At 34.6% G+C, this 26,304-nt stretch overlaps 1 protein-coding gene and 1 pseudogene across 1 annotated transcript in view; both read left to right on the top strand.

Annotated features, from left to right (window-relative positions):
- Positions 1 to 25,016, top strand: part of LOC111140632 (MIS18 binding protein 1) — a 43,225-nt gene extending 18,209 nt beyond the window's left edge. The window contains exons 6-16 of the mRNA XM_022492829.1: positions 1,192 to 1,279; positions 2,250 to 2,407; positions 2,968 to 3,119; positions 3,597 to 3,693; positions 5,539 to 6,406; positions 14,449 to 14,621; positions 15,381 to 15,541; positions 18,404 to 18,552; positions 22,888 to 22,972; positions 24,670 to 24,724; positions 24,905 to 25,016. Coding sequence (XP_022348537.1) covers positions 1,192 to 1,279; positions 2,250 to 2,407; positions 2,968 to 3,119; positions 3,597 to 3,693; positions 5,539 to 6,406; positions 14,449 to 14,621; positions 15,381 to 15,541; positions 18,404 to 18,552; positions 22,888 to 22,972; positions 24,670 to 24,724; positions 24,905 to 25,008 — 2,090 coding nt within the window. The 3' untranslated portion in view covers positions 25,009 to 25,016. The remainder of the gene's footprint in view (positions 1 to 1,191; positions 1,280 to 2,249; positions 2,408 to 2,967; positions 3,120 to 3,596; positions 3,694 to 5,538; positions 6,407 to 14,448; positions 14,622 to 15,380; positions 15,542 to 18,403; positions 18,553 to 22,887; positions 22,973 to 24,669; positions 24,725 to 24,904) is intronic.
- On the top strand, positions 7,259 to 10,288 carry LOC111159064 (annotated as a pseudogene).
- Positions 25,017 to 26,304: the final 1,288 nt, after the last annotated feature.

The raw sequence follows: 26,304 nt of genomic DNA, 5'->3' as shown, positions 1-26,304 counted from the left end.
TCTGTCTACTTGTGATCTCTCTCTCTGTCAAATAAATAAATAAAATCTTTAAAAAAAAAATAAATAAATCTCATCTATATGGTGAGCAAATGCTGAATTTATATCTCTTACCAAAAAAACTCCCCAAGCCACTCAACTCATTTTCCATCTGCTCATTTGACATCTCCACTAGGATGTCTGCAGGCATCTCAAACTTGGTATGTCTAAAACCTGGTCTTCTCCCTATAATCTGCTTAGGTAATGTTAATAGTCTTCCCCCTCTTTCCTTATTTCCAGTGGCTAGCCAGAATGCTTGAAGGCATTTTGAATCTTGTCTCTCTCACACCCACATTTAGTGGGTCAGTACATCCTATTGGCATTATCTCCATAATTTATTGAGAAGCCAGGCCTCTGCTGACCTCTGTGGTCCAGACCTCCGTTATCTTTTGTCTGAATCATTACAGAATCCTAATTGGTCTCATTGTTTCTTCACTTGTATTTCCAGAGACTTCTCAAAATAGCAGCTAATATTGTCCTGTTAAAGCAAGTTAAATCCTGTGGCTCCCTTGCTCAAGATTTTTCTATAGCTTCCCATCTTACCCAAAGTAAAAGAGTAGGCCCATAAAATGACCCCAAAGCCTTATCATCTTCCATGTTCCTCTACTGCCTCTATTCCCTTCTGAGTAGTCTCCTAGTACTAGCTTCTTTTCACTTCTCTCCAACCATACTAATTTTTAACATCAGGCCAGGCACACACTTACCTCACAGCCTTTTATTTCGTTCCCTTTGCTTCCAGTGTTTTAATCCCGTATTGCCACATGGCTCACTCCCTCATGTCCTTCAAAGCTTTACTCAAATGATGCTGTTTCAGTGAGAACCTCATTTAAAAATGCTGCACCCTTCTTCCTCCCCCAGCATACGTATACTAGTATCCTTTCACTGACTGACTGCTTAATTTTTCTCCATAGCATTGGTGACCATCTCACAAACAAGATGTTTATTTATTGGTTTGCTTACTCTTTCACAATAAAAGTCAAGTTCCATGAAGGCAGGAATTTTTGTTTTGTTAGCTGCTGAATCCTTAATGTCTGTAGCAGTGCCTGGCACAAAGTGAGCAATAAGTGTGTGTTTTTTCAATGATCTAATGAACCAATGACATGTCTTTAAAATTCTCAGCTTTTAGATAATTTTTGTTTGTTTATTGTTAAATAGGATATCCAAATTACCTCATAAGGAAGTTTATGTTTGGCTTTCCAGAAAAATGGAAAGAGCATATTGATAATTTTCTAGAACAATTAAGGTAAAGTACTTCTTAATTTTTAAAAAAGTAACTTTATTAAGATATAATTTGTATTTGATAAAATGCACCCATTTTTAGGTATAAAATTTGGGGGGCTTTTACAAATATATCTGTTTAATCAATTAAATTGGTTTTAACTTGTTTTTCGGGGGGGCAGGGAATGCTAGTTTTGAAGTTCTCTCTAATCCTGGATTTTTAGAAAGCAGTAATATTTTACTAGAATTTCTGTCATATGGAATAAATCTAAGAGGAAAATAACACCTTTGACATTTCAGGGAGCATCCTCATTCAAACACCATTTAAGAGGGATGTTGCTGTTAAACATGGGTGTTAAGTTCTTGGTCCTTTTTCATTCATTCCATCAATAGTTATTGTCAGTTGCTTAGCAGACGCTGTGTTGGCACAGGAAAAGCAAAGAAAATTTTATTAATTCTTGCCATTAAAAGAACTCACAGGGGGTACAGTGATATAAGTTAATTAATCACAGTACCATTGTATAATTTATAATGCTGGGGTGGAGGGATGGTCCTGTGAAGAGCCAGATAAGGAAGTATTTTTATGGGCATACTGCTATCAACTGTTCAACTCTGCCTTTGTAACAGGAGAGCAACCATAGACAGTACTTTAATGAATGAATGTGGCAGTGTTTCAGTAAAATTTATTTCCAAAAATAGGCAACTGTCAGCAATATATTGTCTTGTAATTTTCTTACAATATTAGCTTAAGTAGAAAATGAAAGAGCATAGAGTAGTAAACACAAGGTTTTATGATTCTTTTGATTTAAGGTGTTGTCTTTCAGTTCTTTGTGGGGGAAGAGGTAGAAGTCATAAAGGTTTAAATAATGTAAGATTAAAGATAATCTTTGCTGGGAGAGGAGCTTTATCTGAGGGACTTTATTTATATGTTCAGTTTTTTTGTTTTTGTTTTTTGAGAACAAATATTAAAGGAAAAATGCTATACTTGTTTTTAGGGCTTGTGAAAAGAAAGAGAGAAAGGCCAGACAAAAACAGAAAACGGGAAGATTTGTCCCTGATATACAAAAATCATCAAAAAATGATGCGAGAGAAAACCAAACAGATGTCCTCCAAAAAGCCAGCACTACTTATGACATTGATTGTTGTCATTTGGGTATGTTTGCTCTTTTTTTTACCTACACTGTTTATAGTGTATTTAGTTTTTTACTTGCACTGCCCTAAAATTCTTATTTTTTAATACTTGAAAAACTACAGTGCAGTCTATTCTCTGCTTTCTTCTTTAAATATCATGTTTTAGTTCATCAGAATCAAGAATACTAATAAACATGGCAATGAAAGGTGATTTTCTTTCACTTTCCTAGACTTAAGTATTTAGGTTACCAACCCACCTTGGACCTATATTACAGATGCCTATATTTTTATATTAAATTGCATTTTTGTTAATAGACAAAACCAGTTTGCTTCCATGGAGGGAATGGCATGTTTTTTTGAGTGACCATTGCTATAAGGTAGCTGACAGAACTGTTGCATCACCTCTTTGCCAAAACTGTAATCTGCCTCATATCCTGCCCTCTCTCCTGCTGGAAAAAAAGTATGAACATTAATTTACTACTCTTTCTAGATAACATATCTTGAAAGTGAATTCTTTAATGTGGAAAGGCAGTTTATCTTCTGTTTAATAATTTGTTAATATCTCCATCTTTGTACACATAGAAGTGAAAAATAGTAAGCGCCGTAGGTTGCCAGGAGCCACAGAATTAAACGTGTGCCATGGTAATTGCCAAAATAAACCACCATTAAGGCTCCCAGATGACCAAGTAAATAATACTTTTCAAAATGGAGGAGGAAATGGCTTATCTAATGAGGTAAGCTTTTACTGTACACTGTGATATGTAGAGTGGTGGTGTGATGCTACTAAAAATGTTCAGAACCAAATCAGAAATCATGAATTCTGTTAAATACCAGCCTTGACAATGTCTTGATACTTATTTTCTCTGTGCCTCATTGGAAAAGTGAAGTCAATAAAACAAAGTTTAGCTCTTAGAGTAATGCTTAAATAAAGTATGTGTGTGTGTGTGTGTGTGTGTATGTGTGTTTGTATATGCACTTGACATATCACAGGTATTAAATCATTATAGGAAATATCTAAGATAGTTGATACCCACATGGTGATTCCAAAACTCAAGCTCTGGCAAATGAGTTTCTGAATGCCTCCATTAATGAAATTTGTAGAACTAAAAGTACCTAGATATTTGCATGCTTGATACATACTGTGAAAATACTTGAGGTCCTGTTTATAGGTAGTAGTTGTTAAAATAAAAAGCTATTTTTTTGTTTTGAAGGAATTAAATGGGAAGAAAGAATATGAAAACGTGTCTTCAAAGAAACTTGAAAATTGTGAAAGAGCAGATGAAACGATAATTAAAAGTCAGAAGCAAGGTATTATATCTTTATTGATTTTATAATAAGCAGATAACTCTTATTTGAAATGTTTTTAATATAATAATACTATATAATATTATGTTAAATATATAATAAAGTTATATTAAATATATAGTAAAAGTGATCTCAAAATTTCCAAATCTAAAGTGGTAAATGAAGTATTACAATGGTTATAAGTGTCGGGGGCTTTTTTTGGTGTTTTTTTAGAATACCAGTTTTTTTCTTTAACTGAACCATAATTAACATACAATGTTACTAGTTTTAGATGTACAATAAAGTATTGTTTTTCTATGTAACATAATTCGCATAATAAAATAATCTATTACCTTACATACCATATTTACTTGTAGGTTTCCCTTCCTTAATCTAGATATTAAATAATTTTTATTTATTTATTTTTTTAACCTTTTTTTTTTTTTTTAAGTAAACTATTCACCCAACATGGGGCTCAAACTGATAACCCTGAGATCAAGAGTCACATGCTCTAACAGCTGAGCCAGCCAGGCACCCATAATTTTTTTTTAAATAACAGAGCTATCCATTATTTTAAATATGATTTTTGGAATGTTCATGGTGATATAAGTTTACTGGGTTTACATTTAAAAGAAATGTTTAAAGACTATGAATCTTTTTATGAAATTAATGCCATCATTTAGCTATGTGTGTCAATTTTCGGTATGATTTCTTTGAAATCCTGCATACCAGAATTTAAAGAGTCTTTTCTCTATACATTAGCAAGTTTCAGATTTCATGTTGAGTTAAATCCATCGGCTTAGTAGCATCTTTATTTTATTTCATAAGTGAAAGGAAGTGAAAGTGAAGAACATTTATTAAATGTTTAAAGACTATCAGGATCATGTGACTTAGGTTAAAGTATCCAGAATAGGATGAATCTTTATTCAGATTATTTTAATAAAATGAATAAAAATATTCAGAACAAAAGTATTTTATTTAAAATTAGAAAGCTCAAAAATTTCAAATTGCCAGTTGAACATTTGAGTCAGATTTATGTGAGGAATTAAAAGAAAACACTTCCGTCAGGAAGATAGATGATCCATTGAGAAATCTTTGATTACTTTTAATTAGTAATCTTTGATTACTTTTAAAAACTTTGATTACTTTTAATTAGTACCACTTCTTCATGAATTATAATTTAGTGGCTTCTTTTCTCCCCAGCATCCAACATTACTCATCAGTCTTTATTTTATCATTCATCTTGTAAAATGGTACATTAAATCTAAAAATGAAGATAAAATTCTCACTATTAAGGATTTTTTTGCAGTCAAAGATAAGACAAGTTTGTATATTTATAATGCAGGGCACATTGTCAAACATATTATTTAAAAGTATTCTGGAAATTTGAAGGAGAACTTCTCATTCACTTGAGGGAATCAGACAAAGTTTGTGGATGAGGTGGATTAGAGAATGGAATTAAAGCAAGTAGTGATTTGGTTTGTGAGTAAAGAAAACTTTCCAAGTAGAATGATAGTGAAAATTGAAAATCAAGAAAATGGGGAGAAATAGTAGTCCAGTAGACAAAGAATATAGTTCAGATTTGAGTACAGTGAGAGATCAGAACTACATTCAAGGCCAGACAGAGGAGTTTATGTGTACACTAAGTAGACTGTAGGAAGTCACAGACTGGTTGGTATAAAAAATATGTTTACAATTGAGGGGCAATAATCTGAACAGACTGGTGCTTCAGGAAGACTAGTAATGACAGTAATGTGTACATTGGAGTTTATGGGAAAAAATATGTTTTATTTTAGAAAAAAAATTCTGTGCTTTATTTTGTAGCTAATTTGAGATTTTGATGTTTGGTTTTGTCTTATGAAATTAAAGAGAGAACTGAAGAATCGAATGTATCCATTGACATTCTAACCTCAAGACAACTGTTTTTCTCGGACAAAGAAAGAAAATGTATGGCTCTTAATCAGAAGGAAGCTTATATTTTAGTGACACCACTTAAGTCTAAAAAAGTGATAGAACAAAAATGCATGAAGTATAATCTGTCCTGTGGCACCATTAAAGCAGTAACAGATTTTGCAGTGCCAAATCATCAGAAAGAAAGTAAATCAGACTTAAATGGAACTGCACATTTGATCAGTAAGCCCACAAAGACCTTAAAAAATGCATTTGAGTATAGTGTGGATCAGAAAAATAAAAACAAGGAAGATTGCAATGAATGTGATTTGCTCACTGTCAACCAGAAAATCAAAGTATCTCATCCTAAAAAGGAAAAGACGATCACCTCCGATTTTAAGAAAAATACAAGGTTGTTACCAACATTGAAGAAAATAAAAAAGGCATCTATGTCATTTTATGAGCATCAGTCTTCATCAGATTTGTCTAGTGAAGAGAGCGAAACAGAAAAGCGAATTAGAAAGAAAGCTGAAATTGCTAAGAAAACCAGAGTAAGGAATACCAAAGAAACAGTGGTTCACCTAAGGAAAAACGCAAGAACCACCACAAGGAAAATCCCAGTGATTTCTGAATCTGAAACTGAAGAAAGTGAAAGTGAATTTTATATCAAACAAAAGAAAGCTAGATGTTCTGCTAAAGAAAATCTTCAGAAAGCTGGTATTAGGAATAAGTCTCGAATTATTGAGGCAGTGGGCTCTAATGAGACAAATAGGCATTCCTTTGAATGTTTTCCTGGTATAATTCAGGATGAAGAATGGAATGAGAAGGAATTACAGAAACTTCATTGGTAAGTAATTAGGTTTGACTTTAAAATATCTAGCGTGGCCACAAAACAGTTGAAGATGTAAAAATTCCAATAAAGAGCTGATGATTAGAGTGACCTCTAATCATTAATATGGAAGATATCCAAAAACACATGGAGAGAAATTTATACAAAGAATGGAGGGAGAATCCAGATGACTTCCAACTATGTGCTTTGTGGCCATAGTTGGCCACAGCTTCCATATGAACAACAAAAAAAAAGGTTAATCTTCCTTTCTTTCCCATTTAATGTTTCAAGACAGCTACCCTCCCCCTCAAGAAAAGAGTAACTATGTGAGGGGGTGGATGTGTAATTCAACTTGATTGTGGTTGTCATTTCACACTGAACATGCATATTAAGTGATCCCATGTACACTTTATACAATTTTATTAAGGTGGGGAAAATACTTTAACAGAGAAATGCTGCTGTCTTATATCATAGTTTAAGAAATATTTTTTAGTTAAATTTATAATTATAAAACTTTAAAGCTGAATTCAGACCTGCAGTTTATTTAATATGGTCTTTTTCCCCTGCATTTACAAAGTAGAAATTAGAAATTAGGTGATCCATCCAAGGTTTCATGGTTAGTGCTGCTAATAAACCAAATATGACAAGAATTGGATTTAGCTACATACACTTGGCAAGCAGTTTGAGTAGTGCAGTAGCATTGGAAGCTAGAGCATAGTTGAGCAATGGAGAGTGAATGAGAGAGTAAAGACAACCTAGGTGGATAACACAAGAAATTGGCAGTGTTAGGGAACAAAAAAATAGGTAATAGAAGAGTGTGAATATAAGGGAAGATGTGTGTTTGGTTGCTTATTTGTAAGAGGACTCGGTATGGTGGTGAGCTGATGGGAATGATCTAGTAGAAAGAAAGGAAGATGTGATTGGTAAGAGAGAAGATAGAAACACCACAATCGGTGATTCATTTGCTTGAGTGCTCCCTAACCTTGTAATATTTGGAATTCATTTTCAGATCTACCTTCTTGAAACACTGTTCTTGAAATCTGTGCTACTGTGTTCCTTCTCTTTCATTTTCCTAAATGTTCCTTCTCTTATTTTCAGGCAGAGAATTTTCCTTCTTCTCCAAAGTTCTTTGTTTTGGGTGCTTTCTTGCTAAGATAATGTAGTCTTCAGTGATCTTTTCCTTCCATAGTTCTAACTTTACTCTTGAACAGGGATTCCCAAATTTGTATCCCTAGTCCTGAATTCTTGTATTTAGATTTCTATTTCCCATAGGGCACCTGGTTGGCTCAGTTGGTTACACATCTGCTTTGGGCTCAGTCATGATTCTGGGTCCTGCTTCTCCCTCTCCCTCTGACCCTCCCCCCACTTGTGTTTTTTTTTCTCTCTCTTTCTTTCTTATAAATAAATAAAATCTTAAAAAAAAATATTTGTGTTTCCCTTTGCCTGTTGGGCATCTCTTCATAAATCTCACAGACAGAGATTCTAACATAATATGTCAAAAACTAAACTTATTTTCCCCTGCCAGTCTACTTGGCCTGACATTCCTGATTCTGAAAATGTAATTCTTTCCATCAACTGTGTTTAATTGATTCTGGTTTTAAATCAGAGGAGTTCTCAAGGAGCTATAGATTTTTCCACAGGATCATTCCATCTGCACTCTTTCTCTTCACACTACTCTTTTTCAGACTCCTTATGCCTGCCTGAACTATGGAAGTAGCTTTGTATTTTTACTTTGTTGTTTGCATCTGCGTAATCTGTTTTATGTATCTCCAGATTAATTTTAATGTAATGTAATGCTGTGCTTCTAACATCAGAAACCTGCCCTGCGTTCTTACTAATCTTCAAATTATATAGAGATCCTTCTGTCTTGCAGTGACAGCATACAGTACTTTTACTTTATCCTTTCCAGCTGTATCCCATCATTTTGTTACCGTAACAGTTTTCAACCTTTACTCTATATCCATTTCATCTATGATTATTTTAATGAAATTAAGAATTTCATTAAGAATGAAAAAGGGGCACCTGGGTGGCTCAGTGGGTTAAAGCCTCTGCCTTCGGCTCAGGTCATGATCTCAGAGTCCTGGGATCGAGCCCCACATCGGGCTCTCCGCTCAGCAGGGAGCCTGCTTCCTCCTCTCTCTCTGCCTGCCTCTCTGCCTACTTGTAATCTCTGTCAAATAAATAAATAAAATCTTAAAAAAAAAATTTAAAAAAAATGAAATTAAGATTCCAGTTCCCAAAAAGACAAGGAAAGCACATTCTAGTGTTTTTTTGTGTGCAACTATGAACAATGCATGGAACAGCTTTTTGTTGACTCAAGAAGCTAAATAGTAGCAGCCTGGTTTGGAAAGACTAGAATTTTAAGTACCACTGAAGTGAGGACATATTTCTAGTTTTCCCTCTGGTGTTCCTTAACCTAGATTAAGGCCACTTAACATGTAGAAGTGGGCACTGAGGCATGACTAAGAGTTCAAAGAAAAGCCCTCCACTTCTGGCTTGGGGAGAAGGAAAAGGGACTACTAGCACTCGGCAACAGTAGAAGAAGTCCCCCAGTTCTCTTTTTCTTTTCTCCTTTCCCTTATATCAATCACAGTCCCCTTTCCCTTATATCAGTCACAGTCCCCAATCCTGCAAGGGTGAAAATCACAGCAGCATGTGGGTCCCACACGGACCTAAAACTCTGAAAGTGGGAAACCTTCCTCCAGTTACATATAGGTCTCAAAAGGGTAGGGCAACTGGGGTTCCTTCATGTCTCAGTCAGTTAAGTGTCTGCCTTCAGCTCAGGTCATGAAAGAAAAAGGTAGAGCTACCTATGTTGGCATTTTTCTCTTTCTGTCCTTTGTGCTTGGCACTGCAGAAAGATAGTTGTATGAAGTGTACTGCAGAGCTGGGTAACTAAAGCCCTAGGTTTCTGCCAGAGAACCAAAAACAGGAATCCTGGGGAACTAAAAATTGCAAAGGGAGGAGCTAGGGAAAACAACCCTATATAAAGTTGTTTATGAACTTTTGGGCTCACCCCTGAGTTGCAGATGTGAGGATCTGATACTAAACCGTATACCCAAGACTGACAACTGAACTGAGAGGTAGAGTGTCACCCAGTTTCTAAGCCAGCCAGCCACTTGGTATCCCCTACACAGGATATTTTAATAGCACTACAAAGCTTTAAAAATAGAACATACTGAAACTACTACCACAAAAGACTGACTGGAATTTATAGCTCAGGTTACAACCAGATTGCCTGCTAAAACAAAAACATTAGCATTTTCCATAGATAAACATGACCAAGAGTTTTACAGTATTTCAAAATGCCTAGGAAATAGTCCAGAATTACTCAGTATACAGAGAAACAGGAAAATTTCGATTTATTAAAAAAAAAAAATGCTAATGCTGAGATGACACAGATGTTATAATTATCTGAAAAGATTCCAAAGCAGGTGTATTAAAATTGTCCAGGAGGCTTTCCCAAGAGCTGACAAGATAGCGGATGTGGAACAGCAGAAGCGCACCTTCTGCAAGTTCACCTATGGCATCGCAGACCTTGACCAGCTGCTATACAGTCCTAGGAGGTTGATGCAGATGTACGGTGCCCAGCCGCAGCGGAGGTGAAGCGAGTTTGTGGGAGAAGCCATACTCACTGCTGGGGCACCTGTGCAAGACCAAGAAGGAAGCTCCCTCGCCATGGCATAGTCCCGAGGTGCTCCTGCAGGACATGATCACCATGCCCAAGATGGTGGGCAATGGGGGGGTGTCTAAAGTGGCAAGACCTTCAACCAGATGGAAATCAAGCGGGAGATGATTGGCCACTACCTGGGCAAGTTCTTTACCACCTACAAGCTTGTGAAGCACTGCAGGCCTGGCATCAGAGCCACCTACTCCTCCTGCGTCATGCCTCTCATGTAGCCTGTTCGGCCAATAAAGGCACAGAATTCTTTAGTCAAAAATTTTTAAAAAGCTCCAGGAACTAAAAGCAACCATTCTTGAACAGAAATTCAGAAAATCTCAGACATAGAAGACAAAAAGGCTTAAATGAAAATTTTAGAACTGGGAAATAGAATAATCAAAATAAAAAACTTAGTAGATAGGCTCAGGAACAGAATGGAAATGACAAAGGAGGCAGTCGATATCAGAAATGAAGGAATAACAAGAGAAATGGTAACTATCTGGGTAAAAACAACAGACTGTTTTCTTGAATTCTTTAAAATGTTTAATGGTTGATAGCCAATATTACATTGTATGGTGGAGTTTTGAAGATATGAAATTTAATACATAAAACAACAATATATAGAGAGAAAGGATGAAGAGACTTATGGTAAATTTTCTATTCTACTCGAAGCAATAAAATATTCATTCTAAGTAGATGATTATGTTTGTAGTAATCCATAGAGCAACTACTAAGAAACTATAGAGAGGTATTTTCAAATATACATTATAGATACAATACTTAAAAAAATTTTAATCCAAAAGAAGACCGAAAAGGAGAAATAGAGAAATAGAAAACAGAACAAAGCAGACAGCTAATAAAATTATTTAAATACAAATATAATTATGTTAGTGGTCTGAATGCGCCATTTAAGACAGATTGTCAGCATGAATTTAAAAACATCCCTGCTATAGTGCCATGTAAGAGAACTTCAAAGGTGAATAGGTAACTTACAAGTGGAAAGACAGAAAAATACCATGGTAACTCTTAGCTGAAGTGGCTATACTAAAACCTGTCAAAGATTTTAGTGCCAAGAATTATCAAGGATAAAGAACATTACAAAATTAGAGAAATATCAATTACTAGGAAGACAACAATCTTAAATATATATGCATCTAACCAAAAAAACCCCTCAAAATACATGAATCAAAATCAGAGAACTAAAAGGAAATGAATGAACTGAAAAGATAAGTAAAACCACATTTACAGTTGGAAACTTCAGTGCTTTTCTGTTGCAGTTGATTGACTAGTAGACAAAAAGTTAGCAAGGCTACAGAAGAACTGACCATCAGCCAACTATCTAATCAACATTTATAGAACACTCTACCCAAAATAGGGGGAAAAGTACATTTTTTTTCCAAGGATAGGTGGATCATTTCCTAGATTGAACATTGACTAGGTCATAAAAACATCTTGACAAATTTAAAATAACTGAAGTCATCCATAGGGTGTTTGTTCTTTGACCATAGTTGATTTAAACCACAAGTCAATAAAGGAAGGCTAACAGGAACATTTCCAAGCAGTTGAAATTTAAATAACACACTTGTGAATAATCCATGGGTCAAAGAGGAAGAGATCTGGGGGAGAAAAGATACTGAACTGAACAGAAATGAAAAGATATCAGAATTTGTGGTGTGAGCACAGAAGTTCACAAACAACTTCATGGGGTGGTTTTGTAGAGCTCCTCTCTGTTGATTTCTGTGGAACTTACCACATAAATGAGTCATGGTACACTCTTAGAATGAATAGACTACTGAGTAATAAAAAGTAAGAACTACTGATGATGTAACAACCTGAATGAATTTCAGAGGCATGCTGAATGGGGAAAAAAAAAGCCAGCTCAGAAGGTTACATCCTGTATAATTCCATTCTGGAAAGACAAAACTAAGAAAACGGATCAATGATTGCCAGTGGTTATAGTGGTGGACACAAAGAGGAAGCGCTAGGAATTTTTTTCAGTGTAATGAAACTATTATGTATCCTAATTGTGATCATGGTTATACAAGTCTTTATATTTTTTCAGATTCATAAACCATATCCAAAAAGACAATTTTACTACGTTAACTTAGGAAAAAAAATGTTAAGGCGCCTATACTGCATACTCTTAAAATATTTAGATATGGCAGGCTTGGGTTTGGGCTCTGCTTTTCTAGGTTTGTTTTTTTTTTTTCCGCAAAGCTCTAATCCCAGCCATGCCTTTGAAATTTACCATACTACAAATACGGACTACTTTCTGTTCCCTAACTTTGCGTCCTGTCTCCTCATCTTCATTTCTTTGCCAATACTGTTGCCATATTTTCACCTGTTGTATTTTATCCATCCTTCAATCCATCCTTTTATCTCACATGTCAGTCACTCCTTCCTGTCATCTTTCTTTGTCATCACTTATTCCTACTACCCCACTTAACTATATATAATGATTCTTTCTTAATTAGGTATAATACTTAATGCTTCTTAGAACATAAAGCAATTCCAATCCTGACTGCATAGCACAACAATCACCTGAGGATCTTTTGAAAAATTCAAAGTGTTGCCACTGTAAACCTACTAAATTGAAATCTTTAGGGGTAGAGTCTGTGAATCTATTTGCTTCTTTTAATAACATTTGCTTGCTTGTACATTTGATGTAACCTCCTCAAGTGATTCTTAGTTGCATCCCACTGTTTTGTACTCCTCATCACGCTTATAACCTAGTTAGGAAGTAATTATTCTTAAGAGGTTTATGAAAGTATATCAGGGTAATCTGACTTAGCTTAAGCAGATACTTGAACTAAGATCTGAAAGACAAAAATTATTTAAGCCAAATTTTCATGATAAATTCATTTTAAATAAAACAGTAAAATAAAAGTGGAAAGGAAGAAAGCGTATTTACAAATACTGAAAGAAGGCCAAAATGATCAGAGTACAGAAAATGAGGGTAGAGCAATACAAAATGAGATAAAAGAGACAACAGTGTGAAAGTCATAGTAAATACTTTGGTTTTTATGCTAGTGAGTTATAAACAAGTTATATTTTTCTCCCTGTCACTTATAAAAGCAAGTTTTAAGTAGGATTGGAGTGACATTATATTTGCTTTTTAACATTATCTGGGATAAAGTAGAGATGTGTTAATTATAGACTAATTAAATGCATTAAGTATTTTTATTATGAAAAATAGTCCTGGCAGTTCTACACTTGCAAACTAACGATGTACACAATAGGGAAGCCTGAGCCTCCCAATCCTTTTAGTTCTTCACTTTAGAACACCTGTGGAATGATTAACTGTGCAAAAAGTGGAGCATTCGTTAGTGTTTAATGCTTGTAAGTATTTGTCTTCCTTTTATGCACGGAGTGAGTAGTATTCTATAGTCAACTTGTCCTTTCACAAGAGCTGATTCATATAGATTTACAATTAAATTTATTAAGTAATACCCGAAACTCATTATTTCCTAATTATTTTACTGCATTTTATTATTACTGTCTATGCCTTAAGGTTCTTTACATCAATTATATCTATATGGTGGAAATCCTGTATAATTGTGTCTTATCACACATTTCTTACTGCACATTCAGGGACATTATGTTGGTAGCTTAAAATCAGCCACAATAGAGGTATTTACCATATGGAAATTGGCAAAACCCTATGAATAAAGGACTTTTTAATCCCAGAGGGCTGGTTTTTAAAATTTACCAGCATAATGCTGTATAGGTTAATTGATGAGTTAAGTAGATCTTTTCTGGCTGAACTGTCAGCTTAACCACAATATGTAAAATCTATTTGGGCGGGGGAGGAAAGCAGAAATATGTGTACCAGTTTCTAAATATTTACAAATAAACTTTCAGAATATAACTCATTTATTAAATTTGGTGACTACCTTATATTGACAGCTTTTTTTTTCTTTCAATTTTTATTTCCCTCATTTATATATAAAATATTGTATTCTGTAAATTATGATAGAATGAGAGCAAGAATAACACTTTTTAATAAGAATTTATAACTTGAGAATATATAGCAACTAAGAGCTCATTCTCCAATATACTTAGCACCAGTAAGATTAGTCATGCTAGAGTCCCCCAGAAGATCAGATCACTGATAGTTAGACTTAGGAAAAAGATGTTGAGAGACCTGAGATGAATTTCAGGTTTCATAGAATACAACAAAATAGAAGATACCTACCAAATATGTAAAATTACATCTTCATATTTTAAACACTTAAGTTACTGAATGGAAGAAATAGTTTCTTCTTCCCAGTTATCTAGAATGGTTTTGGTTAAAATTCCTTTAGCTCAGTAAGTCTCATTGGTTTAGTGGTATCCATTCAGGAAGTTGTTTTTATTAATTTGAATTTCTTGTTCTTCAACTGGTTTTGGTCTTCTGTAGTGCTTTTGCATCTCTTCCAAAGCACAAACCTGGTTTCTGGTCAGATGTAGCTATGGCTGTAGGTTCTCGATCTGCTGAAGAATGCCAGAGGAAATACATGGAAGATCCCAGAGAAAAAGGATCCCAGAAACCTGTCACTAAGAAAAAAACAGTCAGTCCCAAAGGCCAAAATGGTAACCTTTGTAAATTGTTTTTTTCCTAGTTCTCAGTATTGATTTCTAGTCACTCACTAGATATATTTATCTTTGTATTGTCATCTTACAGGTATTTTCTCCAAATTTTATACCTAGAAAGAATTCTAAAGATCATCTGTTGAATTTTTTTAAGTCTTATGTAGATAGTTAATCCCATCAATAGTAGCCTTAGCAGCCTTATGCTTTGAATTTATTCTAGAAAATCTCCAGTTAGATCCAGAGATTTCAGTATCTGGTTTATTTTTCTAAGAGTCTAATTTGAGGCCACTTGGTTAGGGCCCCCTAGAAATTCATAATAAAATTCAAATTAAATTTATTTTTCATATTCCCCAGGAGTACACATTCCTGCTCAAGGTTTATGACATAGCTTATACTAAGCTTTGGAAATATTCTATCCCTGTCCTAATTCAATAAGGTTTATATTTTTTACAAAATCAATAAATTAGGCATTCAGCAAAGGGAATGTAGGAGGTAACCTTTCTTTCCCACTGGGTAAAGACCTTTTCCACCTCACCCTGGCTGATCTTACGTAGTTTCTTCATGAGTATTCTGTGGGCTAATTATATTGCATAGATCCCAATACAGAAAGAATCTTCTGTTATATAGGAGATGTATTAATAGAGGATGCATTTACTTAATATAAATATACAATTTAGATTTTACAAAGTCTGTTAACTTAATTAGAGCAGTTACTGTAAATGACCAAATCCTTATCAAAATGTTTTGCTGACTCCTAAGGCAAGATAGTTGATGCTGATAAGAAGCAAATTATTAAGATAACTGCCAAAGTGGGAACTCTTAAAAGGAAGCAGCAAATGAGGGATTTTCTGGAACAGTTGCCAAAAGATGATCATGATGATTTTTTCAGTACAACACCTTTGCAGAATCAAAGAGTACTGGTAAGTGTCTTAAGTGCATGAAATCATTGCTTTCTTTATATTGACTTTTTACATCTTTTTTTTTTAAGATTTTATTTATTTATTTGACAGACAGAGATCACAGGCAGGCAGAGAGAGAGGAGGAAGCAGGCTCCCTGCCAGGCATAGAGTCTGATGCGGGGCTCAATCCCAAGACCCTGGGATCATGACCTGAGCCAAAGGCAGAGGCTTTAACCCACTGAGCCACCCAGGCGCCCCTATCTTTCATTTTTGTATATGGTTAGTGTTCATCCCTAATATTTAGGCCAAGGACATGTCCACAGACATGACTCAAAGTATAGTATAGGAAGCAGTCTGCCAGTACAGGCTCTTCTCATCAGTGTCCAGACTCTACACTTCAGTGAGTTTCAAAGGTAATGGGTATAGAGCCAAATTGAAAACCCAGAAATGTTAAAATAGGCTAAATGTATATATTTAAAATTTCAGATGCAATGAGGCAAACATAAAATTATTATGTACTGTATAGTAAATACAGTGGAGGGATTTAATGGCACACAAATTTGACATTTGTATAAATGAATTTTTATAGTATGAAAAATCATAATTAAAAACTTCAGCAGTTGGGGGCACCTGGGTGGCTCAGTCAGTTAAGGCACTGCCTTTGGTTCAGGTCGTGATCCCAGGTCCTGGGATCCAGCCCCATGTCGGGCTCCCTGCTCAGCGAGGAGCCTGCTTTTCCCTCTCCCTCTGCCTGCTGCTTTGCCTACTTGTGCTGTCTCTCTCTCTGTCAAATAAATAAATTAAATCTATAAAAAAATAAAAACTTCAGCAATTGGGAAAAAATATTTACAAAATATAATGCCAGTGTTTATAATTAATTCAGGTGTTACTAAAATTAATAAAATTTGTCAAGGGGTGCCTGGGTCGCTTAGTCAGTTAAGTTAAATGTCTGACTTTGGCTCAGGTCATGATCTCAAGGTCCCGGGATCCAGCCCTGAGTCAGGCTCCCTGCTCAGTGGGGCATCTGTTTCTCCCTCTCCCTCTGCCCCTCCCCCTACTCATGTTTGCTGTTTCTCTGTCTCTCAGATAAATATAATCTTTAAAAAAAAACATGTCAAATTGGGGAGGGTATGTGCTATGGTGAGTGCTGTGAAGTGTGTAAACCTGATGATTCACAGATCTGTACCCCTGGGGCTGATAATACATTATATGTTTATTAAAAAAATGTTTAAAAATTATAAAACAAAATGTCAAGATTGCAGGGAAAAAGTGGGCATGAAAAAATTTCAAAAGACTACTTGGGAAAAAAAAAGACTACTTGGGGAGGTGGTTATATTAGCTTACAATCAAAAGAAAACTAAGTATATGTATATATTCTAAGTTACAGAATCTTTTGTAAAAATGAGTTAAAATATCCACTAACAAAAGCAGTGGAGATAATGATGTAGCCATACATCAGTGGATGTAAAATGAATCATACCTTTTGGAAAGCATCATGGTCTTGTTAAAGAACCATTAGATTAATTGTATTCATTGGAATTTATCCTAAGAAATTCAAAAGAAGCCAAAAATCTATTTTTTTTTAATTTTATTTATTTGAGAGAAGGAGAGCAGAGAGGGAGAGTGAGAGGGAGAGCCAGCCTCCCCACTAAGCAGAGAGTCCAGTGTGGGGCTCAATCCTAGGATCTTGAGATCATGACCCAAGCTAAAGGCAGATGCTCAACCAACTGAGCCACCCAGGCACCCCAAAGCCAAAAATCTTGACAAAGATATTCATGGCAGGTTTATCTTTACAGTAGCAAACTGGAAGCTATATATATATATAGAGAGAGAGAGAGAGAGAGAGAGTGTGTGTAAGGATGCTCCTTATAAACAAATACAATATAAATATTAATTGCAAATTTGAGACTATGTCTTGAATGTAAATGTAAATGTTAAAGAGTATTAAGATTAATGCAAAAATGGATAGATATAGACAACTGATTGAAGTGTAAAAATTCAAAGAGTTGTTTTGTTTTAGTGAGCTAAACTTCAGGGGTAATTTTTAAATTTACTTTTTTTTTTTTTTAAATTTACTCATTTCTTAATATTGTTACATCATCTCCAATACTAAAAAGCTACACAATGCTTTAAGAATTTAGTAACATCATTTTCTGGGGTCTTTTAGCCTACACAAATAAAGGAAGGTATTTTAAGGGAGCCATCTGAGGCTCTTACTGTGTTTCCTACATAACAGCCATGGTCCTTTAGGGGATATATCCTTTATATAATTCTACCATCATTTCAGGTTTCTCTAAGGTTTTAATGTAACGGAAGGTAAAATCTTAATGAAGGATTGAATTGTTTATTGGAAATATATATACACAAAAGTTTAATATTGCTTGAATTCCTATTAAGTGCCAAGCATAATAATCAATGAATTAGTTCTATTTTGTTCTGTTTACACAGAGGTAAGCAAACCATGACCCATGGGTCAAATCTGACAGGCCACATTTTTTAGAAACAAAAAATTTTATTAGAACACAGACATGTTCATTGTTTAGTCAGCTATGTCCCCTTTCATGCTACAACAGCAGAGTATTTGGGACAGAGACTGTGAGGTCCACAAATCCTAAAATATATACTGACCCTTTACAGGAAACATTTGCTGACTCCTGGTCTTTACACAACTTCTAGAAACAGGCGTCATTGTCTCTGTTTAACACAATAGAACCAAAATTTTTTAAAGGCCAAGGCACTGTTTTGTAACCACTAGTATGTTGTCTCAGCTGGAAAATTTAAGGAGGAAAACAACTTATTAGCCCACCCAAAAACATTTAGTGATAATGAGAAATGCCATTTTTAGGGTTATCTGCTGGCTGGTAATAAATATTTGTTTTCTAGTTGCCAAGTCTCCAGGACAGTGCAGAAGAGGATGATATTCTGCCAAGTATGGACAAAAATCCAACAACTCCATCATCAGTTGTCTTTCCATTGGCAAAAACTCCTCAGTGTCAACATGTCAGTCCTGGCATGCTAGCCTCTATAAATAGGTAAATAGGCATATGATACCGTAATTCTCTCATCAGCATTTAAAATTTGATGAGTTGGATAGTAGATGTCAGTAATAAGAAGAGTTATCATTGAAAAAAATCAAGAAAGAATAGTTCTTAAAAGTCAAGGATGAACAAGTAGAGACAGTATAGGGACACAGCTCACACTTTACATCAGGAAAATTCCAAATGGATCAAAGTTTTGCATAACATATAACACTATAAAATATACCTTAAGAAACCTTGCAGGATTATTTGATAATCATTAATTAGTAAAAGTATTTTCAAACTATGATGCAAGACTCAGAAGACACTAACAAAAAGAATCATAAAGTCAACCAGGTAAACAGTTTTCCCCTACCAACCACCATAAGCAATCAAAAGATAAACAGTGAAGAAAAAAGATATAAACAGTGATCTGTCAAAAGAATATATGGAATTCATCAAAGGAAAAGGCTAATTTTCCTAATGCAGCACTCCTAAAAATTAAGAGGAAAGGAAAGCCATTCTCATGCATTACTAGTGAGAAGGTAAATTAGTATAGTGTCTCTAAGAAGCAGTTTTTCAGTATTTGTCAAAATTATGAATACATATGCTCTTTGACCTATCAGTCCTGCTTCTCAAATAGTGAATGCACAGCTTATTATTGTTTATAATAGCAAAAGACTAGAAGCAACTCAAATTCTAGTCAGATAAACTCTGGTACATTATGTAGCCATAGAAATTAATGAAGAAATTCTTTAGGTACTATTATGGTAAAATGTTCAAGATATAGTAAGTGAAAAAAGTTAGATGCAGTGAATTATTTGCCTGTGTGTGTACTTGCATATGTTGTATGTGCATATATATATGTGTGTGTGTATACATATATATGTAACTGCTTTCCTTTTATTAAATATATCTAGAAGAATATATAAGAAACTGAAAACATTAATGATCCCTACAAAAAGGAACTAAGATCACTTGGAGATGAGAATAAGAGGGAAACTTTTTGAATTTTGAACTATGTGAATACAGGAACTACTTGAAATATAAATAAAATTAAAAATCAGGGGTGACCGACAATTCAATAACACAGAGAAAAGATGGAAAGTAATAAATAAGAGGCCTGAAAATAAGCCATTCCATTTGACAATCAAGCAGGACAATGCTGATTTTATGAAAAGTAATTTCCATGGTTTTGAGGCAGAAGCCAAATAATAATGACTATGAAAAAAAAGTATTCAGTCCTCTCTTGAAGCTTAGTGAAATTTTAATTTGCATTTATTTGGTAAAAACATAATTTTCCCCCAGTATTCCACAAATTATTTTTGGTTTATTTTTGATTTGGTATTCATTGCAAGTGAAAGTATATTGAGAGTATAATTTTGGACAAAGTTTTTGGTAAGTACTTTGTCCAAATCATCAAAAATTTTAAAATATTTATCCCTTTGGCCCTTGAATTTTTTTAGTCATTTTATAAGGAAATGTATTTGGGGAAGTATGTATGTACATCTGTATGAACAAAGATGTTCATTATGAAACAATACTGAAAATATGGAAATGACCTAAATGTCCAATAAAGTTAAGTAGAATTTGTCCATATAATAGAATAATATGTAACAATTAAAAATCATGCCTTCAAAGAATTTTTTTTTTAAGATTTTATTTATTTATTTGACAGAGATCAGAAGTAGGCTGAGAGGCAGGTGGTAGGGGTGGGAAGCAGGCTCCCCACTGAGCAGAGAGCCCGATGCAGGGCTTGATCCCAGGACCCTGAGATCATGAGCTGAGCCGAAGGCAGAGGCTTTAACCCACTGAGCCAACCAGGCACCCCAATCTTCAAGGAATTTTTAACAACAAAGAATAATGTTCAGTTGATTATAGATTATAAACAGTATCCCAATTTGCATAACATATTCAGAGAGGAAATTTCTTGACTAAAAACATCATTAGCTATTATCCCTCACTGAATGGGTTTTGGTTTTGGGGTTTTTTTTTGTTTTTGTTTTTTTTTAATTATATCACTTTTACAATGATGGCAATACATCTTTTTTTTCCCCCCAGTGGAACACATGGCAGACTCATTAATATCATGAATATATTTCCCAAAACTTTGAAAAAATGAGTTTCCTAGGCCTCTACACTGTCTTGACTCACCATCTCTAATAGTTGGCTTCCTTTTTATTTTAAATAATGAAACAGTTTTTAATCACTTCAGAAGTGACTTTTATGTACAGGACAGCAGGCTCACGGGATGCTGATCCTGAACAGCTGGCCAGGCTTATTCACTAGCTATACAGCAGTGTGTGTGGTTCACATTAATACCTTAATACAGTCATATATTTAGAAATTTCAACATGTCATAGCTTTATGGTTGCTTCCAGATTATCATAAAGGAAAGGATAATTGATCATAAAGGATCTTGAACTCAAGAGAGAGAATTAGAATTGGTGTTCAGTTGGTATTTACTGTCATGAGCAAGACTACAAACTGTAGAGAGAAATGGGAACAGCCAATCTGTTTAGGTTCAGTTTGTGTCTGTAAATTGAGCCAAGTATTTGCTAAGAATGAGAAGGGGAAAAATAAACTAAAAAGAAACGACTCGATATTTAGTTGGAAGCTATAAATTGAGGATTTTCATCACCAGGTATATCCCTTAAAGTGGCTAACTGTAAGATTCAATCTGGATAGGGAAGGAAATGAACAGTAGAAAGGAGTGAGAGGTCTTAAAGGGAGTCCAGGGACAAGTCGTCTCAGTGAATTTTGGAAAAGAGAGCAAGATAATGATTGGAAAGAGCACCAATGGGACAATGAGCAATAAGCAAAACCATAATTTCCTAGAATATTCTTACTCAGTGTTTCCTTTAAAATGTTAGGTTGAAGCATTTTGTCCATTTCCATTAGTAAACTGTTGTCTTAAGAATGGAAAAGACAGGGGCACCTGTATGGCTCAGTGGGTTAAGCCTCTGCCTTCGGCTCAGGTCAGGGTCTCAGGGTCCTGGAATCGAGCCCCGCATCTGGCTCTCGCTCTTGCTCTCCCTCCCTCTGCCTACTTGTGCTTTCTCTCTGTCAAATAAATAAATCTTAAAAAAAAAAAAAAAAAAAGAATGGAAAAGACAAATACACTTTTCCTGTTTTTAAGTTTTTATTTAAACTCTAGTTAGCTAACATACAGATTAATATTAGTTTCAGGTGTACAATATAGTGATTCAGTACTTCCATACGACACCGAGTGCTTATCACAAGTATGCTCCTTAGTCCCCATCACCCATTTAGCCCATCCCTCCCCCATCTACCTCCCTTCTGGTAACCATCAGTTTGTTCTCTATAGTTAAGAATCTGTTTCCTGGTTTGCCTTTCCCCACCCCACCCCCCAGTTCATCTCTTTTGTTTCCTAAATTCCAAGTATGAGTGAAATCACATGGTTATTTGTCTTTCTCTTACTTTGCTTAACATGCTTTCTGGCTCCATCCATGTTGTTGCAAATGGAGATTTTAATCTTTTTTATGGCTAAGTTATATTCAATTTTATATATAGGCCACATTTTCTTTATTCATCAATTGATGGATACTTGGGCTGTTTCTATGATTTGGCTATTGTAGGTGATGTTGCTCTAAACATTGCAGTGCAGTATCCCTTTGAATTAATACTTTTGTATTCTTTGGATAAACACCCAGTAGTGCCATAGCTGGATCATAGAATAGCTCTATTTTTAACTTTTTGTGGAACCTCTGTACTATTTTTCACAGTGGCTGTACCAGTTTGCATTCCCACCAACAGTGCACGAAGTTCCCCCTTTCTCCACATCCCCACCAATACCTATTGTTTGTGTTGATTTTACTCATTCTGACAGGTGTGAGGTGATATCTCATTATACTTTTGATTTGAATTTTCATGATGATCAGTCATGTTGAGCATTTTTTTCATGTGTTTGTTGGCCATCTGGATGTCATTGGGGAACTGTTTATTCATGTCTTCTGCCTGCTTTTTAATTGGATTATTTCTTTTTTGGGTGTTGAGTTGCAGAAGTTCTTTATATATTTTGGATACTAACCCTTTATCAGCTATGTCACTTGCAGATATCTTCTCCTCTTCCGTGGGTTGCTTTTTAATTTTGTTGATTGTTTCCTTTTCTGTGCAGAAGCTGGTTATTTTGATGTAGTCCCAATAGTTTATTTTTACTTTTGTTTCCCAGAAAAAATATATATATACTTCCCAGAAGATACACTTTTCCCCAGAAAATGTACTTTTTAAAGATCAAAACACATTTTAAATTAATTTTGTCAGTTGCTATTCAAGCTGTGGAGAGAAGTATGATAGTTAATGTTGACTTAAAATTTTGTATTCAAACAGGAATGATTGTGATAAATATGTCTTTCGTATGCAAAAAAACCATAGAAGTAAAGGTGGCATTGTCTGGGGCAATATCAAGAAAAAAGTAAGTTTATTTATTCTTCATTTATTCATCACCTTTATGGAACAACTATAATATATGGCAAACTGTGGGAGTTATATGTAAAAGTTCTTGCCCTCAAAGTAGTTACTCTAAGAGATTATTTATGGAGGTACAATGAAGAACCACCTTGTCTCCTGATTGTATATTCCTTCTGACCAGATTATAGCAATTTCTTCCTCCCTTACCCATGTTGAAATATTTATATTGCACACTTGCTCTAGAGTATAATTCTTCTCAGAGAGTTTGTAAACTAAACATTGGGATTACATAATCCTATCCAATCTCTGTGGGTTTCCTTTGTCCACAGGAAATAGTAGATACTTAAAATCAGCCTGGAGACCAAATTCTTTAAAAGAAATCTCCAGTATTCAGGGTGCAGACAGACTCAACGATTCTTAGATTTCCTTTTTCCAGTCCGACATTCCTGAGACCAGAGAATGAAATTGTGGTTTGTTGCAAAGGATCTGGAATCATCATAGTGAGAAAGACTTGGCTGGCTTCTAGTCTCTGTTTCACCAGTAAAAAGTTGGGTTGTTTTGACAACTGTTTCACAAACTCGAATGTGGCCAAGAGTCACTTAAGAGATCTTAAACAGATTCGGATCCAGTAGATTTGAGATTTGAGATTTCTGCATTTCTAACAGGCTTCAGATGATATAATGCCAATGTTGCTGTCCATGGACCATACTGAGTAGTAGCAAGATCTTAATCCACTTAGTCTGTTCACATGGATAAATCTATAAGGACCCTTCCCATTAAGAATTTTTATTTCTTTGTATTTCTGATATCATCCTAACCAGTACTGGACTTCTTTTCTTCTTAATGGGTCATAATGGGAGCAATCTACTGAAATATAATAATATCCTTGTGATTTAGTCCTATTTTTTCACAGACTAGTATTTTGTAGCTAGTGTGAGGACAGAAAGAGCAAAGGATTTAGTGTTAAAAATTCTGATTTCAAGATTTGACTTCCCGTACCAGCTTTATAATAAGACAAGCTATTTGGCCTTTCTAATCTCATTTTATTCACGTATGGTTATCATTGATGTGGGAATCATGGGTTTAGTGTCCTTGAATGATTTTGAGAGCTAAATGATAGAATAGTGTTTTTGACTCATTTCACAAGAAAAAGTACATTTGTCACAATCTGATCATGGGTTTGTATCTGAAAAGTTTGAACTATATTTACCTTTAGTACAGTGGATATACCCTGTCATATTTTCTATCCTATTCCTTTTCATATTTTAAAGATAGGCAGCCATGTCCAAAAGTTTAAAAGTCATTGATGTAATAAGTATGTATTATACATTTAAAATTTGTCATATAAGTTACCATTTTAGACAAGAATTTAAATTTTGCTAGTGTAATGTAATGGATTGAGTACTTAGATTTTGGCAGCTGTCCAGAGGCCCACAGACTATCCCGTCACCTCTGCAGCATTAGTTTGTAATATTTTCTTATAAGTCATGTTTGCCAGCAATGGGAAAAACACTGAACAAATATTCTTGCCCCAGATAAATTCAACTTAAAATTAGACATTTCACAGATAATTATAATGTGATTAGGTATCATTATAGGCATGTGTTCAAGGTACTTGGGATGAAGCATGCTTATTTTGTCTATGTTTGAGGCAGAATTCACAGAAGGTACTATTTACTATTAATAGAAACTCTCTTGCAGGTTGAAACTGATTTTTTAACTCCAACATCAAAGAAAGAAACCCTGTTTAACAAAGGTAATTTATTTTTCTTTTGTAGCTTAATCTATTATAAGATAGCCTCTTTATTAACATGGTACATGAAATTAACTGCTCTCAAATGGGCCAGACTTAAACTATTCAATTTCTCAGTTCTTTTCAGTTTCTTTGAAATTACTTTTAGAAGTATATTAATCTTTATTAAACTTCTCTTTACAGAATTAGGAGAAAATTCTGGTATTGGAAAACTTTTCACTAATGCTATGGAGTCTTTAGATGAAGAAGACAAAGATTATTATTTTTCAAATTCTGATTCTGCATAGTAAAAATGAGAAATATTTCCAGGATTTTTATCAAGAAGCAGATAATTTGTATCTTCTTTTGGAATACATGTATTTTCCTTATAACATACCTCCATATGAAATTGTGGAAGGTTTTAGGAGTTTGTATTCAAAGTAAAACATCCTCCTGTAAATATTGCTCATTGCGGCAGGTTACTAAAATATAAGGACACTTGTTTTGCTTGTATAGATATTTGTAAATTTCTGCAATATTAAAATATTCTAAGGGTACCTGGGTGGCTCAGGGGTTAGAGCCTCTGCCTTCGGCTCGGGTCATGATCACAGGGTTCTGGGGTCAAGCCCCACGGCGGGCTCTCTGCTCAACAGGGGGCCTGCTTCTCCCCCTTCTCTCTCTGCCTGCCTCTCTGCCTACTTGTGATCTCTGTCAAATAAATAAAATCTTAAAAAAAATTCTAGATAAGTCTCGCTTAAGCATCCAAGTCTGCTTACTTTAAGAAAATCATGTTCCAAACAGATTTTTTAAAAGCTTCCAAGAAAATATTGCTACCCTTTAGGGATAGGGTTGGGGAGCGAGAATGAAAAGTAGATTGTACTGCTGGGTACTGGATACTGGGTACATGAAAATGTCTGAGTTAGCATTTGTTATCACTTGGTATACAAGCCAGAATTGATCTAATGTTTAAATTACATGTTGTTGAAACTAACGTGACACTCTTTCTCCTGGTTTTTTTCTTAAAACTTGTGATTACCATACCTATGAAACCTATATAAATTTAACTTATTGCTTTTTCTGTATTTTATTAGATAGAATCAGAGAACAAATTTTGTTGCGTTACGCCTTATTTACGTATGCAGACATGGTTTACATTTGGTCTCAAAAAGACTGGATTAGGCAAACATTCAAGTAGTTAAACTAAATTGTAAGAAGTTAATATACCATGTTATAGTAAACATTTTCTTTTCAGATAGCTCCTTTAGAAATAAACATTTAGCTCATTTTGCCACTCTGTTTTGAAATTTGACATAGAATATTTTTCCTGTGGTCATAGTATATATTCACTTACCCTTTATCTCCAGTTAGATTGTTCAAATAAACTTGGTTTGATTTTATAACATTTGTATTTTGGTTGTTATTGTTCGATTACTGGATCATAGAAAGTAAATAAATATGCACTTTGTTATTGGTTCAGCTTGTTGCCTCAAAAATTCTCAGAACTTTTAGTAAAAAATATATTTTCTTGTTTCTTAAGAATTTAGTCAGTAACAATCAGTTGTATAACTACTGAACTTTTGGAAACACAAGATTTGAAAAGAATA

This window comes from Enhydra lutris, unplaced genomic scaffold (assembly GCF_002288905.1).
Source record: "Enhydra lutris kenyoni isolate GAN:26980312 unplaced genomic scaffold, ASM228890v2 scaffoldscaffold4, whole genome shotgun sequence".
Taxonomy (NCBI): Eukaryota; Metazoa; Chordata; class Mammalia; order Carnivora; family Mustelidae; genus Enhydra; species Enhydra lutris.
This window is presented reverse-complemented; position numbering and strand designations above follow the sequence as displayed.